Source organism: Ursus maritimus, unplaced genomic scaffold, assembly GCF_017311325.1.
Source record: "Ursus maritimus isolate PB19 unplaced genomic scaffold, ASM1731132v1 scaffold_50, whole genome shotgun sequence".
In the NCBI taxonomy this organism is placed as follows: domain Eukaryota; kingdom Metazoa; phylum Chordata; class Mammalia; order Carnivora; family Ursidae; genus Ursus; species Ursus maritimus.
The window spans coordinates 175,864-192,539 of NW_024426664.1; the positions used below are offsets into that span (position 1 = coordinate 175,864).

The window sequence follows — 16,676 nt, forward strand, 5'->3', positions numbered from 1 at the left end:
TCCCAGCCAATGAGAAAAAGGCCCTGCTCCTGCCACAGTCTAGTGCACCAGATGCATGAAAACAAGCCCTCCACGTGTTCTGCGTCGGCGCAGGTGCACTTCCGTCTGTGGTCACAGCGCTACTGATCTCACCGGGGAAATGCGCTTCTCCTCGCCTGTGCCTCCGAGGGGCTCACACGCAGCAAGGCGGCAATCATTCAAGCAAATTATATGTTAGATCAGGGATGGAGTGCACAGCGAGAATGTGGAGGTCAAGATTTATACCTCTGCGCAGCACTGAGTCACTGGTAGTAAGTTAGAAAGATACAGATGTTACTGCTGTTTATTCCATGATAGGCCTGGTACACATGTTTGAAATCAGGAAGGAATCATGATTCATTCTCTTAAAAAAGAAGTTAGAGAAACTTCCCTTTCTGCCAAATCTATCATTCTCATTTTTCATGGAGAAAACTCTTTGTAAAAGGAACGTGTAACCCAAGCTTAGAGTAAGAGAGAGAAGATCATATGATATTTCAGATGCCTCTGATCTGAGGCTCTGTTCCTCCTAGCTAGTCCTGCCCATGACCTTGCTTTTTTTCAGAGGATTGACCGTACCAACAGTCAAAATGTGGACTATTCCCTTACTTAAGATGACAAAAACAGAAAGTAAAGGACCAAATCTAAATAATAAGGGAGCAGGGGGGATAACTTCCATCAGTTCTTAATATCTCAACTATAAGAAACACTTAGACCCAAGACTGTACTAATTTACATAAAGAAATCTGACATGATTTAAGAAATCTTTTTGAATGCTATGTGTTTTATATTCTGGAAAGTACTGAAAGACAGAGTAGAAATTCTGATGAAACCTCAACCTGCAAACTCAGAAAATATAACCACAAAAGTTTATTTGTGAAATGATTTCATTCTCTCAAATCAAAATAGATGGCATGTCCTCAAATACAATTACTGACTCATGCCCTCAGGACCATTTCCTCTAAAGTATCAGCCATCTATCCTGTCATACTTCCCACTTCCTGGCAACGCTGCTTCACGTTCCATACTCCACCAGATTTCTCCTAAACGCCACTACAGTGTTCTTTCCCTGACACTCATTGATAAAGTTCTCCAGTCCTTGAGTTTCCAGAATTATCTCTCTCTGCCAAAACCCCTTTCTCACTCACATTAATTTCTGGAAATTTCTGATGACCTCTGTGAGAATAAATTAAGGAAAGCATAAATATTGCATGTGCTCCAGGAATGGTACCAATAGGAAACTGGTCCTAAAGAACTGACCAGGAGAAAACGTCTCTGGGAATGAAGACTACCTCATTTCTAAAAAGCAGAAGTCCCTTTCCTGTGATTCCGACTCATGAATCCTCTGAAATGACAAAGAATAAACTCATCTTCCTTCCACCTCTCCAACCCTGAAAGATTTAAAGGCAGCTATGGTGAAGATAGCTGCACATATATGAATATATGCACATATATGAAATTGTTTTATGTTTGGAAAACTTCTTGATTCAGAGCATCTTCCATTCTCTCACCGGTTTCCCATAAAATAAGAATTCTCAAACTCTTCTCTGGGCAAATTTCCCTCTTCTCAGAGACCGATAAGACAATATTTGCTCTTGTGAGGTGTGACACTGACAACGAATGTAATGGTCTGAATATGGCCATTCATATGAATGACTCTCTTCCATGAGTTAACTATTGCAGAGAAACAGCCATTCTTGGAACAAAATTCCCAGCTCCATGATGATTTCATAGAATATTGCTTTACTTTTTGTTAAAGTGTTGGCCTAGAAAACCTTCATCTACCATCTTCATGGACTTCCAGCTACATGAGTCTTCATTCCAATGATCATTTTGCTGACAATGTGTGAAATATAGTCATTATAGTCATTGTGACTTCAAAGAATGTCCACCTGGGATAAGAAATGTATTTGCTATTTTGGGAAAAGTCCTTAGAAACGCATGTCGGTGTTCACACGGCACCACCACCTTTGGCTTTGTCCTACAGAAACAGTGAGAGGTACATGAGTTTGCTGGTAGAGTAACAGCGGCTCAGCCTGAGTCTCCCTTCCTGCCTAAGGTCTCAGACTTTTACACAAAGTGGACCTCTCCATTCAGGCATTGAAACTGATTGGACCACGGCTTTATCAGACCCAAACTGCAGAGATCTAAATGGCTGGGCTTGCATTAAACACTTTCTCTTTACATAGCAGGATGGTCCCACAGCACAGAGGCAGGGGAAAGAATGTTTTAAAGGAAGTAGGAAACCCACTTTCTTTCTCACACAGCTCATTTAGTACCTAATTGTTCCATACTGTCATCTTGGTTACAGTCTCTGTTTTGTAAAATGAAGTTGGACTCAAGAATTTCTAAGGGCTCATCCAGCTCCAAATTCCTTTGATACTATAAAGCAAATATGTGTTGAGAACTGTTTGTGTGCAGTGTGGACTGGTGTCAGAGTGGGATGAAATTACCTGCATCATGGACCCCAAGTCCATTTTCACAACCACACGGGGTATAGTGGATCTGAGGTCGATCCTGACCCTCTTCAGAATAGACACACAATCCTCAGAATGAGGTCCTGTTTGGGTTTTCATTTCTTCCATGAGATCAGTAAGGTGCCAAGGAGAACTAAATCCAAATTAACATGGAAAAAAATGGAACTTCATTCACTGAGTGGAAAGCCCTTCGTAGGCAGTGAGACCAGGGGCCCCCATGGCTGAGCCATGGGTAAACAGGATGTTCTTCTGCAGTTGTATTTCTTCTAGGTATCTGTTACATATTATTTATGTATTGTATGAAAAAATGAAAGAATCTCCGCAGTGGAGACAACCGAGGGGAGGCGGGTGAGCTCACCAATATGAAAAGTGGGGAGCACTTTCTAAAACAGCCTAATTGCTTACTGGATTCTGGATTTCTCCATAAGACTTTAGTTTGGAGGTTCAAAATTTCCAGCCAGGGATACCTATACAAGTTTTGAGATTATCTCAAAATGAAAATGTAAGATCTTTATTCAAAAAGCAGGGAAAAGGTGTCACTAGGTAATGTTACTTGGGGACCATTTTTTGAAAATGCTTTAAGTCTTCATGCATAATAGTTTCATGTCTCTCAATTTAATTTTTTAAAGACTTTCCTATTTTCAAACATTTCAACCAGGTTCCAAGATAATGAGGCAGGTGTCCTGAGGTCCCAGTGCACCACTGCCCTCGCACGGGTATCGCCCCTTCCACGGTCAACTCCCCCGGACACCTTCCACCACGGACTAGCCTACGCTGACACGTCATAGTGCCCAAAGCCCGCAGGTCTCCTGGGGTTCACGCCTGTGTTGTACATTCTGTGGGTGTCAACGAATGTAAGTACGTGCCCACCATTGTCGTGTCGGAGATGTGGGCTCACTGCCCTGACCGTGCTCCGTGCTCTTCATCCCTGCTGCTCCGCTCAACCCTTGGCATCCACAGTCTTTCACTCCTTCTATAGTTTTGCTCCTTCCAGAAAGTCATAGAATTGGAATCATACTATATGTAGCCTTTCCCGATGGTCTTTTTTCTCTTAGTAAATTGCATATAAAGTCCCCTTATGCCTTCATCACTTCATGGCTCATCTCTTTTTTGCACCAAATCATATTCCATCTTGGATGGACCACCATTTCTTTATTCATTCACTTATTGAAGGACATGCTGCAAACTTCCAAATTTGGCAATTATGAATAAACTGCCATAAAACACCTGTGTACAAATCTGTGTGTGGACATAAGTTTTCAACCCCTTTGGGTAAATACTCAGGAAGCCACTGCTGGATCGGACTGTAAGACTGTGTTTAGTTGTATAAGAAACTGCCAAACAGCTTTATTGAAACATCCACAGAAACACTTTCCTTTTGTGGTAATTTCCCAACAATATTTACTGCACCCTTTGCTGACGTCGAAACCCCAGTTAGCCCAAAGCAGGCACAGACCCCAGGTGGCCCTGCCCGCTGCTCAGCGCACACACCACCTGCCGTGACACAGACCCCGAGCCTGCGAGCACTCCTGCCTGTGTCCTGCTGCCCCATGTGTCTCTTTGCTCAGGCCCTTGCTCCTCCCACTCACGGGACTCACTTAGAAAGGACAAGGACAAAGATTAAATTACTATGAATTTCAAGACAGCGAGGGCCCAGCATTAAGCCAAGGGCAGGCTTCCTTGGGAGAGCGGGGGGCTGTGTAACTGCCCAGGTCCCCTGTTCAAGAAGCTGGCTGCTCCCAGCTTTGGGAGTCTGCCCGTTTACCTCCATCTGAATTTTCAGGGCACAGGCCTTCCTATCAATGCCCTTTCATCAACATAAAAAACAGCAGGCTGGAATTCAGTGTGTGCTGTAATCATTCCATATGCAAGTTTCAACTTAGGGTTTGGGGTCCGCGGTCTTTGTCTCTGGTTACAACAGAGATGGGGATGTTTAGGGTAATCCTGGAAGCTTTTTGCTTCCTTTCCCAAACTGGGAATGATGTTACAAAATCGTGAGTAATAGATTCATTCAAAATGCAAGGAATAGCAATGGATTTTCATGGAACAGAAAAAATATCTCATGGTAAGTGTTCTTTACACGATACTAAATAAATTTAAAAAAAAATAGACACCACAGGTCTTACCCATTAGAATGGCCAAAATCCAAAACACTAACACCACCAAATGCTGGTGTCAAAAACTCAGAAATAGTCCAGGTCAATCCAATGCATTTCACCAAAGTGCTATTTAGTACAAGTGTCATGTGCACATCTGAAAAGACAGTTCATGAAGTGGAAGCACTCAAACCAAAACATGGGATGAGGCTCAGGGGTATATTGTCAGAAAGCAGTTTGTATAGTGAGGAGACCAGAGCGTATCTTCTTCACAGTGACTGGTTATAATACCAGTGTTGCTGTAACTGATATCAGAGATGGCTCAGTGGGTGCCTCACATCAAAGTTGGGAAACAGTTCAAGATTCGCTTAGGATTTCCAAAGGCACAGCCAAAACGATGCAGGTCAAGTTGGTCTGACAAAATAAACTAAATCAAGCTTTATTTGTAGGACTAAACTGATTTGGAAGTGATCTTTGCCCAGGGAATTTTCAAGGCTGCTCTGTTTGGTTTTTATTTTAACACCAGAAGGCTGTCTGGCAACAGGAAACCTCATTTGTGGCTGACGGGAATGCACAATGGTAACACCGCATCGGAACACAAGACTAGCAGTTTCTTACACAACTACACAGACTCCTACCAAATGATCTAGCGATGACAATCTTTAGTGTTTACCCAAATGGCTGGAAACTTCTGCTACACGAAAACGTGCACACAAATGTTTATAGCAGCTTAATTCATGATTGCCAAAACATGAGAGCAACCAAGATGTCCTTCGGTAGAAGAAAGGGTAAGTAAACTATGGTACAGCCAGACAAGCGAATCTTATTCAGTGCTAAAAAGAAATGAGCTATCAAGCCATGGACAGACGTGGAGGAAACTTACATGCATATTTCTTTTTTTGTAATAATTTTATTTTGTTATATTAGTCACCATACAGTACATCCCCAGTTCTTGATGCAATCTTCCATGATTCATTACTTGCATATAACACCCAGTGCACCATCCAATATGTGCCCTCCTTACTACCCATCACTGGCCCACCCCAATCCCCCACCCCCCTCCCCTCTGAAGCCCTCAGTTTGTTTCCCAGAGTCCACAGCCTCTCATGGTTCATTCCCCCTTCTGTTTACCCCCCGTTCATTCTTCCCTTCCTTCTCCTACGGATCTTCCTATTTCTTGAAGCCAATCTGAAAAGGCTGTATTCTGTTTGATACCCACTATAGGACATTCTGAAAAAGGTAAAACTATGGAAACAGTAAAAAGATCAGTGGTTGCCAGGGGTTAGAGGGAGGAAGGGAAAAACTTCTTTAAGTAAAGGAATGTTGAACTGATGAGCAAAAATTAAAAGCTTAGTAATACACGAGATGAGGGGAAATTATTTGTGTGCTCCTCTCAATTCCTCAAAGACCAGCTTGCAGTGTTGGGTTTAGAAGTGATCATTGCTTCTTATAAAGGGCCGAGGAGTACACGGTTGTTCTGTGACTTAGACATTTTCTCACGTGGCCCACATAATTTATTCCCTCCACCTCAATACCTTCAACACACACACACACACACACACACACACACACACACACACACACACACACAAACACACACACCCAACGTGGGCAACACAATCTTCCTCAATTATCCAAACTATGCGGTGCTTCTTTTCCCTGACCCTTTCCCGAGGGCACAGCCCACACCGAGGTGCTTCCACACCAGCCCCGGGTTTCCCCTTCTCTAGTCTTTCATGCAAGTTTGCCCCTCTCCATATACAGCTCATTTTCTAAAATTGGTTGGTGTCACTGCCTGCTAGGAACTTCTTTCCTGTTTCTCTCTCTGTTTGCGGCTTTCTGCCCTTTCAGATATCTTTACTATCTTTTTAAATAGAGTTTTATAAAAATCAAGAGGTAAACATGCATTATTAATCTAGCATGGGTTTTTTTTTAAGATTTTATTTTTAAGTAGTCTCAACACCCAACATGGGGCTCGAACTTACAACCACGAGATCCAGAATTGCAGCTCTACCTTCTGAGCTAGCGGTAACCCTAGTCTACCATTTTATCCAAATGTCAGAGAAAAATTCTTATTATATAAATTTTTGAATTGTTTCAAGTACATTCTGACATGTATTTATATTGATAGAGGTCTCAAAAAAGATTATATTTTAAACCAATAAAAAATTGATTTAAACCAAGAATATACACTAATATATAAGGAAATGTATTAATATTCTAATCACGGCTCATTCATAAAATCTACTGAAGTGGATAATAATTAAAGAAGATCACCAGGCACCTGGGCGGCTCAGTTGGTTAAGCAACTGACTCTTGCATTTGGCTCAGGTCATGATCTCAGAATCCTGAGATCAAGCCCCATGTCAGGCTCCCCACTCAATGAGGAGTCTGCTTGAGATTTTCTCCCCACCTCCCGCACCCCCCAAATCCCCCCCATACATCATCTGGCTGTCTCTCACTCTCTTTCTAAAGTAAACAGATAAGACCTTAAAACTATTTTAAAAAATAAAGAAGATTGCAACCTTTTTGGCAAAGTCTTGCACTGCAATACAGACAACTGCTTTTCTATTATTCTTCGTACAACTTCACTTACCCCCATACATTCTCCCAATCCCATGATTTGTGGCTCTGTGACAGCTTGCAAAACAAGAATTAGAGAAATCTATAGGATCTCCCCCCCAGTGTCACCTATCTATTTATATTGTTAGGAAACATCAGTGCAACAGCATTTTCTCTCACCATATTTCCTAGGCTCTGAGAAGGATCTCCTTGAGTTCCTACTGTCAGAAAGCCAATTGATCTATTTAACTGGCTAACCATGACCCACTTCCTCCATTCTGTTTCTGCCTCTACTTCTTCAGTTGAATATCAGCCTGTGTTTACCACCTGATTTACTAGAAAACAAGCCAGGACTGAGTTCCCTGGCTTCTCTTTTCCTTGTTCGGGTACATGTGTTCTTCTCCTTTCTTTCTCTACTAAAACCTGGTTTGAGGCTGAAGTTCTGCCATCACCTCTCCTGCCACACTCTGTCAGGAAGACACTGGGCAGAGGCCACCTTCTCAGACACACCGTGTGTCTCTAGTAGTGTCACAGACACAGCAAAACCCACCAGGATACCCTGAACAACTTGCGGGGCTGGACGTTCACTGCCAGGATGAGCAAGAGACCATGTGATTTTACCTGGAAATTAACAACTCCCTGGCTGAGGGACTCTTGGCATCAAACTGTCCTCAGTGTCACTAAGGAACAGCTGGGGTGGGGATGACACTTCTGGTTCCTATACTCTCGGCATCTCTATGATTTTGTATCAAGCAGACGCTGGGGGACAGACAACAACAGACTGAGCTGGAACCAGAGTGGCTCAGTCAGAGACGCTCAGCATCCAGGCCCCTGCTCCGCTCAGAGTTTGCGCTCAGCTCCCCCTGCAGTCCCCGTCACTGTGTCATTCATGGCACAGTAGTACACAGCGGAATCTGACGCTTGCACTGAGCCTTTCTCCAGGTGGAAGGATTTGGAATCTTTGTCATAGGTGGCTTCAAATCCTTTGTTGATTCCCTTCTCTTTCTCCTTCACGGCTTTCAGGAGGAGCTGTAGACCTTCTCCCGGATACTGGACATACCAGAAAAGAGTGGGGGACCATGTCGTTGAAAAAGTACAGTTTATAGTCAGGGAAGCCTTTTCTGAGAGAGTCAGTTGGCCTTCTGTCTGGGTCACTGAGTCTCCATGGGTTTGTCCTGAGGAAAAAGAAGAGACCTGTGTCACCTGGGCATAAAACTCTTGAATAAAATTATAGTCAAAAGTTTTCTGACAGGGGCGCGTGGGTGGTTCAGTAGTTAAGCGTCTGCTTTCGGCTCAGGGCGTGATCCCAGAGTCCTGGGATCGAGCCCCGCGTCGGGCTCCTCCTTCCTCTCCCACTCCCCCTACTTGTGTTCCCTTTCTATCTGGCTGTCTCTCTGTCAAATAAATAAATAAAATCTTTTAAAAAAAGTTTTCTGACACAATGGAAGAAAGAATCCAAGTTTTAAGAGGCATTTTACTTACCAAGCATTAAAAGTACCACGGTCACGAAACCTGGAGAACACTTCATCTCTGCAGTGTCACCTAAATAATGTTCTTCTTTCTTACCATGAAGAAGCTTTGGATTGACAGAGAAATGAACAGTGCAAGCCCACATTTCACACAGGAAATGTGGTTGTGATGGGAAGCTGCGCCCCCTGTTGGACGGGGACTGAAGTGCGTGCGTGTTGGTCAGAGTCCTCCCCAAGTCACCATGTGTTTCATCCCTGACTTCATGAGGCACATGTCACTCTTCAGGTGCCCCTGGAATTCTGAACAGCAATCCTGCCCTCTCAGGTCTATTTTGTTCTTGAGACACTACCTGATATGGAAGGTCTTTAACACAGCATCGCAGGGCGTTTCTGTAGGTGGGAGGATAATAATCTTCTAAGCATCTTACTACAGTGCTTCATATTCTCATGTGCCATGTGGGCCAGCCTGTAACCCACCGACTGCCAGAAATGGGTTGGGGTTGAACATGGAAAAAGTAATAGGAAGTCAGGACATTGCTGAGTGATTCTTCGTTTTTAGTACTGTGCCCCAATATTTAGAACTGTGACTGTCATTTTTTTAAGCACTCCCTAAATAATTGTTAAATTAAACAGAAATGAACAAATGGCCTTTAATTGGTATACGGTATTTACTGGGTCCTAAAATAATACCAATTATAAGGAATACTTATCTTTTTAACGAAGGCTTTCAGAAGAAAAGTCACACTATTGTGTACTCAATAATTTTAATAGTCAAATATTCCGGAAAATCAGAATTGTTCAATGGTGGAATATATGAATTCTAGACAGAAAAAACGTCATAAATGAAGTTGAATCCCACAGAATGATCTCAGATTCTTTTTTTTTTTTAAGATTTACTTATTTATTTTAGAGAGGGAGAGGAGAAAGCGAGGGGTGAGGCAATGGGAGAGGGAGAGGGAAAGTGGACTCCTCGCTGAAATTGCAGCCTGATGCAGGACTTGATCTCATGACTCTGAGATCAAAACTTCAACCAAAACCAAGAGTTGGGGGCCCTGGGTATCTCAGTCTGTTAAGCATCTGCCTTCATGTCAATTCATGATCCCAGGGTCCTGGGATGGAGCAGCACGTCAGTCTCCTTCTTTGGCGGGGAGCCTGCTTCTCCCTCTCTCTCTGATGCTTCCCTTGCTTGTTCTCTCTCTCTCTCTTCCAAATAAATAATATAATCTTAAAAAACAAAAACAAAAACATAAAACAAGAGTTGGATGCTTAACACACTGAGCTACTCAGGCACCTGAATCTGTGATTATTATCTTATGTTCTCCCTGTTCTGTTGACTCCAACATAAGGTGACTATTTTATGTGAATTAGGAATGCGTCATCTCCATCCTAAACATATCATGTGCTTTTAATGCCTAACATATTAGCTTCCACTTGCAGACAAGCAAAGGACAAACGCTATCCTGGAAGGTCTGTGTCAAAGGCCAGGGGGCTGCCCGGTGGCAGGTTGGAGTGCAGGCAGCAGGTGTCTGGGGAGCAGTGTGTGCTTGCCGCGCAGAAGTACACAGCTGAGTCTTCAGGCTGCGTGTCTGCGATGTGCAGGGACAGATGTCTGGCCGTCTTATTCAGTAAGACAGTGAGCCTTTGGTCTTCTTTTGTGGTCATAGTTGAACGAATGTCTATAAGGAGCCGGGGACCTTTTCCAAGCTCTTGCTTATACCAAGGGAAGTAGTCTGAACGACTGTCTGAATAGCTGCAGTTGATGACAGAGCTGCGTCCCTGCCGCACACTCAGGGTAGAAGGCCGCTGCTCCACAGTCTCTCCTCGGCTGAACCCTGTGCAGAAAGAAAAGGTCAGAGAGGAGAAGAAGAGATTCCAGGTTCTTACCCGTCTGAATGCTCTTTTCTACACTAACAGGAGGAAACCTGAGTAAAGCCAGCCTTGACTTCTGAAGACTGTGCACTGATATCCTCCGTGTCCCATACTTGTCAACTCACAGCTCAGCTGCAGCCACAAGAACACGATTAAAGCTCCCCTGGATGTCCTCATGGCTCCTCCCCGTTAGACCAGCTTCAGAACTGCAGCCTCCAGCCAGCTCATCTCCTGCTTTTGTCAGGCCGTCCCCTTCCTCTCACAGAGGACTTTCCCACATGGTCCCCCAGCCAATGAGAAAAAGGCCCTGCTCCTGCCACAGTCTAGTGCACCAGATGCACGAAAACGAGCCCTCCACGTGTTCTGCGTCGGCGCAGGCGCACTTCCGTCTGTGGTCACAGCGCTACTGATCTCACCGGGGAAATGCTCTTCTCCTGGCCTGTGCCTCCGAGGGGCTCACCTGCAACAAGGCGGCAATCAGTCAAGCAAATTATATGTTAGATCAGGGATGGAGTGCACAGCGAGAATGTGGAGATCAAGATTTGTACCTCTGCGCACCACTGAGTCACTGATAGTAAGCTGGAAAGAGGTAGATGCTATTGCTGTTTATTCCGTGATGGGCCTGCTGCACGTGTCTGACATCAGGAAGGAATCAAGATTTACTCCTTCAACAAAGAAAATAGAAAACCTTCCCTTTCTGCCAAATCTACCATCCTCAATTGTCTGTTATGGAGATAAACTATTTCTAAAGGAACATGGGAGCCAAGGATTAGAGTAAGAGAGAGAGCATCATTTGATATTTCAAATGGCTCTTTGCTCAGACTCTGCTCTTCCAGCTTGGTCTTGCTCATGACCTTGTGATTTCCAGAGAGGTGTCTGTACCAACAGTCAAAATGTTTCATCTTGGGGCGCCTGGGTGGCACAGTCGTTAAGCATCTGCCTTCGGCTCAGGGCGTGATCCCGGTGTTCTGGGATCGAGTCCCACATCAGGCTCCTCAGTTAGGAGCCTGCTTCTTTCTCTCCCACTCCCCCTGCTTGTGTTCCCTCTCTCGCTGGCTGTCTCTGTCAAATAAATAAGTAAAATCTTCTTTAAAAAATGTTTCATCTTCCCTCAATTAAGATGACTGTAACAAAAGTAAAAGTCCAAATCTCAAAGATAAGGGAGCAGGGGAGTAACTTCCATCAGTTATTACTATGTCAACTACAGGAAACTTTTTGACCCAAGGTTTGAATAATTTTCATAGAGAAATCTGACATGATTTAAGAAATCTATTTGAGGGGCGCCTGGGTGGCACAGCGGTTAAGCGTCTGCCTTCGGCTCAGGGTGTGATCCCGGCGTTATGGGATCGAGCCCCACATCAGGCTCCTCTGCTATGAGCCTGCTTCTTCCTCTCCCACTGCCCCTGCTTGTGTTCCCTCTCTCGCTGGCTGTCTCTATCGCTGTCGAATAAATAAATAAAAAATCTTAAAAAAAAAAAAAAGAAATCTATTTGAATCCTCTGTGTCTTATATAATGCAGAGTATTGAAAGAAAGAGTAGAAATTCTACTGATGAGAAAACCTCAAGATGCAAACTCAGAAAATATAATCGTATGTAGCTTTAAACTTGCAGTGATTACATTTTCTCCAATCAAAATGGACAACATGTCCTCCAGTGCAATTACTGACTCGTAGCCCCAGGACGATTTCCTCTTCAGTGTTACCATCTACCCTGTCACGCTTCCCACTTCCTGGCAACACTGCTTCATGTTCCATACTCCATCAGATTTCTCCTAAACGCCACTGCAGTGTTCTTTCCCTGATGCTCATTGATAAAGTTCTCCAGTCCTTGAGTTTCCAGAATTATCTCTCTCTGACAAAACCTCTTTCTCATTCACATTAATTTCTGGAAATTTCTGATGACCTCTGTGAGAATGAATCCAGGGAAGGATAAATGTTGCATGTGTTCCAGGAATGGTACCAGCAGGAACCTGGCCCTAAAGAACTATCAGGAGAAAAGGTTTCTGGGAAGGAAGACGACCTCATTTCCAAAAGTGGAAGCCCCTGTCCTGTGATTCCTACTCATGGATCCTCCGAAATGACAAAGAATAAACTTACCTTCCTTCCACCTCTCCCACCCTGAAAGATTTAAAGGCAGCTATGGTGAAGAACATCACCTCAATATATAAACATATGTGAATATATGAATTTGTTTTTATGAAAGGAAAACGTCTTGATTCGGGGAAATTTCCTTTCTCTCACCCATTCCTTATTAAATAAGAATTCTCAGACTCTTCTCTGGGCAAATTCCCCTCTTCTCCAAGATAGATACTTAGGCCAATGTTTGCACTTTTGAGGCGTGACACTCAGAACTGAATGTAGGGGACTGAATGTGACCATTCATATGAATAATGCTCTTCCATGTATTACCTGTTGCAAAGATGAGGCCATCCATTGGACAAAATTCCCAGCTCCCTGATTTTTTCATAGAATATTTTCTACTTATGAGGGTTTCAAGGGGAGGGGGTGGGGTAATGGGCTAGCCCAGTGATGAGTATTAAGGAAGGCACATACTGCAAGGAGCACTGGGTGTTATACGCAAACAATGAATCGTGGAACACTACATCAAAAACTAATGATGTACTGTATGGTGACTAATGGATCATAATAAAATAAAAATGAATAAAATAAAATAACAAAAAAGTGAAAAAAATAAAGTGAGTTGCTTGTAGACAAAAAATGAAACAATAGGGATGCCGGGGTGGCTCAGTGAGCTAAGCGTCTGCCTTTCCTCAGGTCATGATCCCAGGGTCCTGGGATCGAGTCCTGCATTGGCTCCTTGCTCAGTGGGGAGTCTTCTTCTCCCTCTGCCTGCTGCTCCCCTGCTTGTACTCCTGCTCTCTCTCTCTGGAAATAAATAAATAAAATCTTTTAAAAATAAATATAAATAAAATAAAATAAAAGATAAAACAGACTAATTTCTTTCTGGGTTCTGGCTTTCTCCTTGAAACCTTACTTTGGAGTTTCAAAATTTCCAACCACAGATATCTATACAATTTGTGAGATCATTTCAAATGAAAATCTGGGATCTTTATACAAAAACCAGGAAAAGGTGTCATCAGGTAATGTTTCTAGGGGAGCCATTTTTCTAAAATGCTTTAACTCTTCATACATATTAGTTTCATGTCTCTGAATTTAATTTTTGAAAGACTTTCTTCTTTTCAACCATCTCATCCAGGTTCTAATAAAACTGAGGCAGACGTACTGAGGCTTCCGGTGCACCTCGTGCCCCCACACAGGTATCGCCTCTGCTATTGTCAACCCCCCCGGACACCTTCCACGGTGAAGGAGCCTATGCTGCCACGTCGGGTTGCCCAAAGCCCGCAGGTCTCCTGGGGTTCACGCCTGTGTTGTACATTCTGTGGGTGTGAACGAATGTAAGTACGTGTCCACCGCTGTCGTGTTGGAGATGTGGGCTCACTGCCCTGACCGTGCTCCGTGCTCTTCATCCCTCCTGCTCCGCTCAACCGTTGGCAACCACAATGTTTTACTCCTTCCAGAGTTTTGCCTTTTCCAGAATGTCATAGGATCTGAATCAGACCCTATGTAGATGGGCTGTTTTCACTTAGTAAAATGCATACAACTTCCCCTATCTCTTCATGGCCTCATACATCGTTTCTTTTTAGCACCAAATCATATTCCATTTTGGATGGACCATCATTTATTTATTCATTCACTTATTGAGGGATATGCTGCTAACTCCAAGTTTGGCAATTACGAATAAAACTGCTATAAATCACCTGTGTACAAGTGTGTGTGGACATAAGTTTTCAACCCCTTTGGGTAAATACTCAGGAAGCCACTGCTGGATCAGACTGTAAGAGTATGTTTAGTTAAAATAGTGTAAGAAACTGCCAAACAGCTTTATTGAAATGTCCATGTAAACACTTTGCTTCTGTAGTAATTTCCTGACAATATTTACTACACCCTTTGCTGACGTCGAAGCCCCAGCTAGTCCAAAGCAGGCACAGACCCTAGGTGGCCCTGCCTGCTGCTCAGCGCACATGCTGTCTGCCATGACCCAGACCCAGAACCTGCGTGCGCTCCTGCCTGTGTCCTGCTGCCCCATGCATCTCTCTGCTCAGGCACTTGCTCCTCCCCTCACGGGACTCACTTATAAAGGACAAGGACAAAGATAAAATTACTATGAATTTCAAGACAGCAAGGGCGCAACATTAAACCAAGGGCAGGCTTCCTTGGGAGAGCGGGGGGCTGTGTAACTGCCCAGGTCCCATGTTCAAGAAGCTGGCTCTGCTCCCAGCTTTGGGAGTGTGCCCCTTTACCTCCATCTGAATTTTCAGGGACCCCATCTTTCCTGTCAATGCCCTTTCATCAACATAACAACCAGAGCAGGCTGGGATTCCCTGTGTGCTGGAATCCTTACACATGCAAGTTTCAACTTTGGGTTTGGGGTCAGAAGTCTTTGTTTCTGGATACAACAGAGATGGGGATCATTTAGGGTAATCCTGGAAGCTCTCTGCTCCCTTTCCCAAACTAGGAATGATGTTACATATTCATGAGTCATAGATTCACTCAAAATGCAAGGAAGGGCAATGGATTTTCATGGAACAGAGCGAAAATTTCCATGAGCTCTTCCCCACAAGGTGCTATTTAGAAATGACTTAAACGGACACTTCTGGCAGTGATATGTACGTATTGTATAAACTGAGCAATAGAAATCCTTAAGATTTTGTCATTCTAAGTGTCTTCTTCCTCAGGTGCTCAGAGGATAAGCTCTCATGTCCCCCTAGAGTCACTAACTTTGGAATAATATGAGCTCATCTAAGGCACTTATGCTCTAAAATCCTGACTTATTCTTGCATGAAATGGAAGTACTATTTACAGGGTATTACCTTGCTGAAATAAAAAGTATATGTAATTGAATAATTAGAGTGCTTGACCCTCAATAAAATCATGTTTTTAAAAGATTTTATTTATTTATTTGACAGAGAGAGACAGCCAGCGAGAGAGGGAACATAAGCAGGGGGAGTGGGATAGGAAGAAGCAGGCTCCCAGGAGAGGAGCCCGATGTGGGGCTCGATCCCAGAATGCCGGGATCACGCCCTGAGCTGAAGAAAGAAGCTTAATGACTGAGCCACCCAGGCGCCCCTAAAATTATTTCGTTATATTTTTATTTCCAAGAGGAAAAAGATGAATACAGACTGGAAAAAACATTACACATATTCTCATTACTATCCTTTGATAGTAGAACCATCTATAGGTAACTAAAAAATTTAGTCATCTCTTTCTTTTCTTGATGATCTCTATTTTTTTCGAGTCTTTTCCATTTGAGTAATTTACATATAATTTATATGCTAGCTGCCAGGCGGTCTGCTTTCCCAGGGCAGTAGATAGGGGCATCTCTATCACTTGCTCCAAAGTGTCCATGGTAGAGATTTTTACAGGCAGGGCTTTCTGGGAAGAAAAAGGGCAACAAGGGAAAGTGAAATGACAACCCTGATGGGTCTCATTTTGGAGGGAAAAGGTGCTGTAACAAAGATCTGAAAATTTGAAAAGGAGCCAAGGCTGCTGTGGGTGCAGATGCCCCAGGGAGGGGCCGGGGCGTAGGCGCAGCTGCAGTTGGTGTGCAGGCCCCGGATCAGCAGGCAGCACTGTGTCTCCAAGGCGCACAGGTAGGAGGCTGCGTCTTCCAGCTGTGAGCCTGCGATGTGGAGGGTGCTGGACCGTTCCCTCGTGTTCAGTGTGCAGTTGAGCCTTCCGCTCTGCTTCGTGCCCGAAGCCACGTAAATCAGCCGGGTGAGGCTGCCACCCCCGGGGTTCTGTCGGAACCACTGCACACTGTTCACAGGTTGGGAAAAATTGCACTTCAGAGCAGCGCGGGCTCCCTCCTGGAGGCTCAGGGTTGAAGGGCTCTGCTCCACCTCCAGCCCTCTCACCCCTGCGTGGAAAGAGAAGAACAAACATACAAGTGATATGACTGGGGAGTCACCAGTGCCATTTTCAAACCTGTAATATATCCAAAGAAACCCCCTTGATGTAGGACCTTCTAGGAGTTCTCTCTCAGCTCCCCCTCCCCACCACTGTGGGCTGTGGACCCCACCTGAGTACCCATGAGGAACGGCCCCACTCACAGCAAACCTGCACCCATAGAAGCCCCAGCAGAGCTCTCCAGCCTCTCTTCATGTTTCC

General features: G+C 44.1%; 3 gene segments (V, D, J or C); all 3 read right to left on the minus strand.

Moving 5' to 3' along the window:
- Positions 1-7,046: 7,046 nt before the first annotated feature.
- On the minus strand, positions 7,047-8,787 carry LOC103680427. The segment is given in 2 exon segments: positions 7,047-8,325; positions 8,633-8,787. Coding segments are annotated over 2 exon segments (468 nt in total).
- A 1,212-nt stretch (positions 8,788-9,999) lies between these two features.
- LOC103680428 lies at positions 10,000-10,746 on the minus strand. The segment is given in 2 exon segments: positions 10,000-10,451; positions 10,614-10,746. Coding segments are annotated over 2 exon segments (429 nt in total).
- A 4,797-nt stretch (positions 10,747-15,543) lies between these two features.
- On the minus strand, positions 15,544-16,670 carry LOC121100925. The segment is given in 2 exon segments: positions 15,544-16,425; positions 16,619-16,670. Coding segments are annotated over 2 exon segments (552 nt in total).
- Positions 16,671-16,676: the final 6 nt, after the last annotated feature.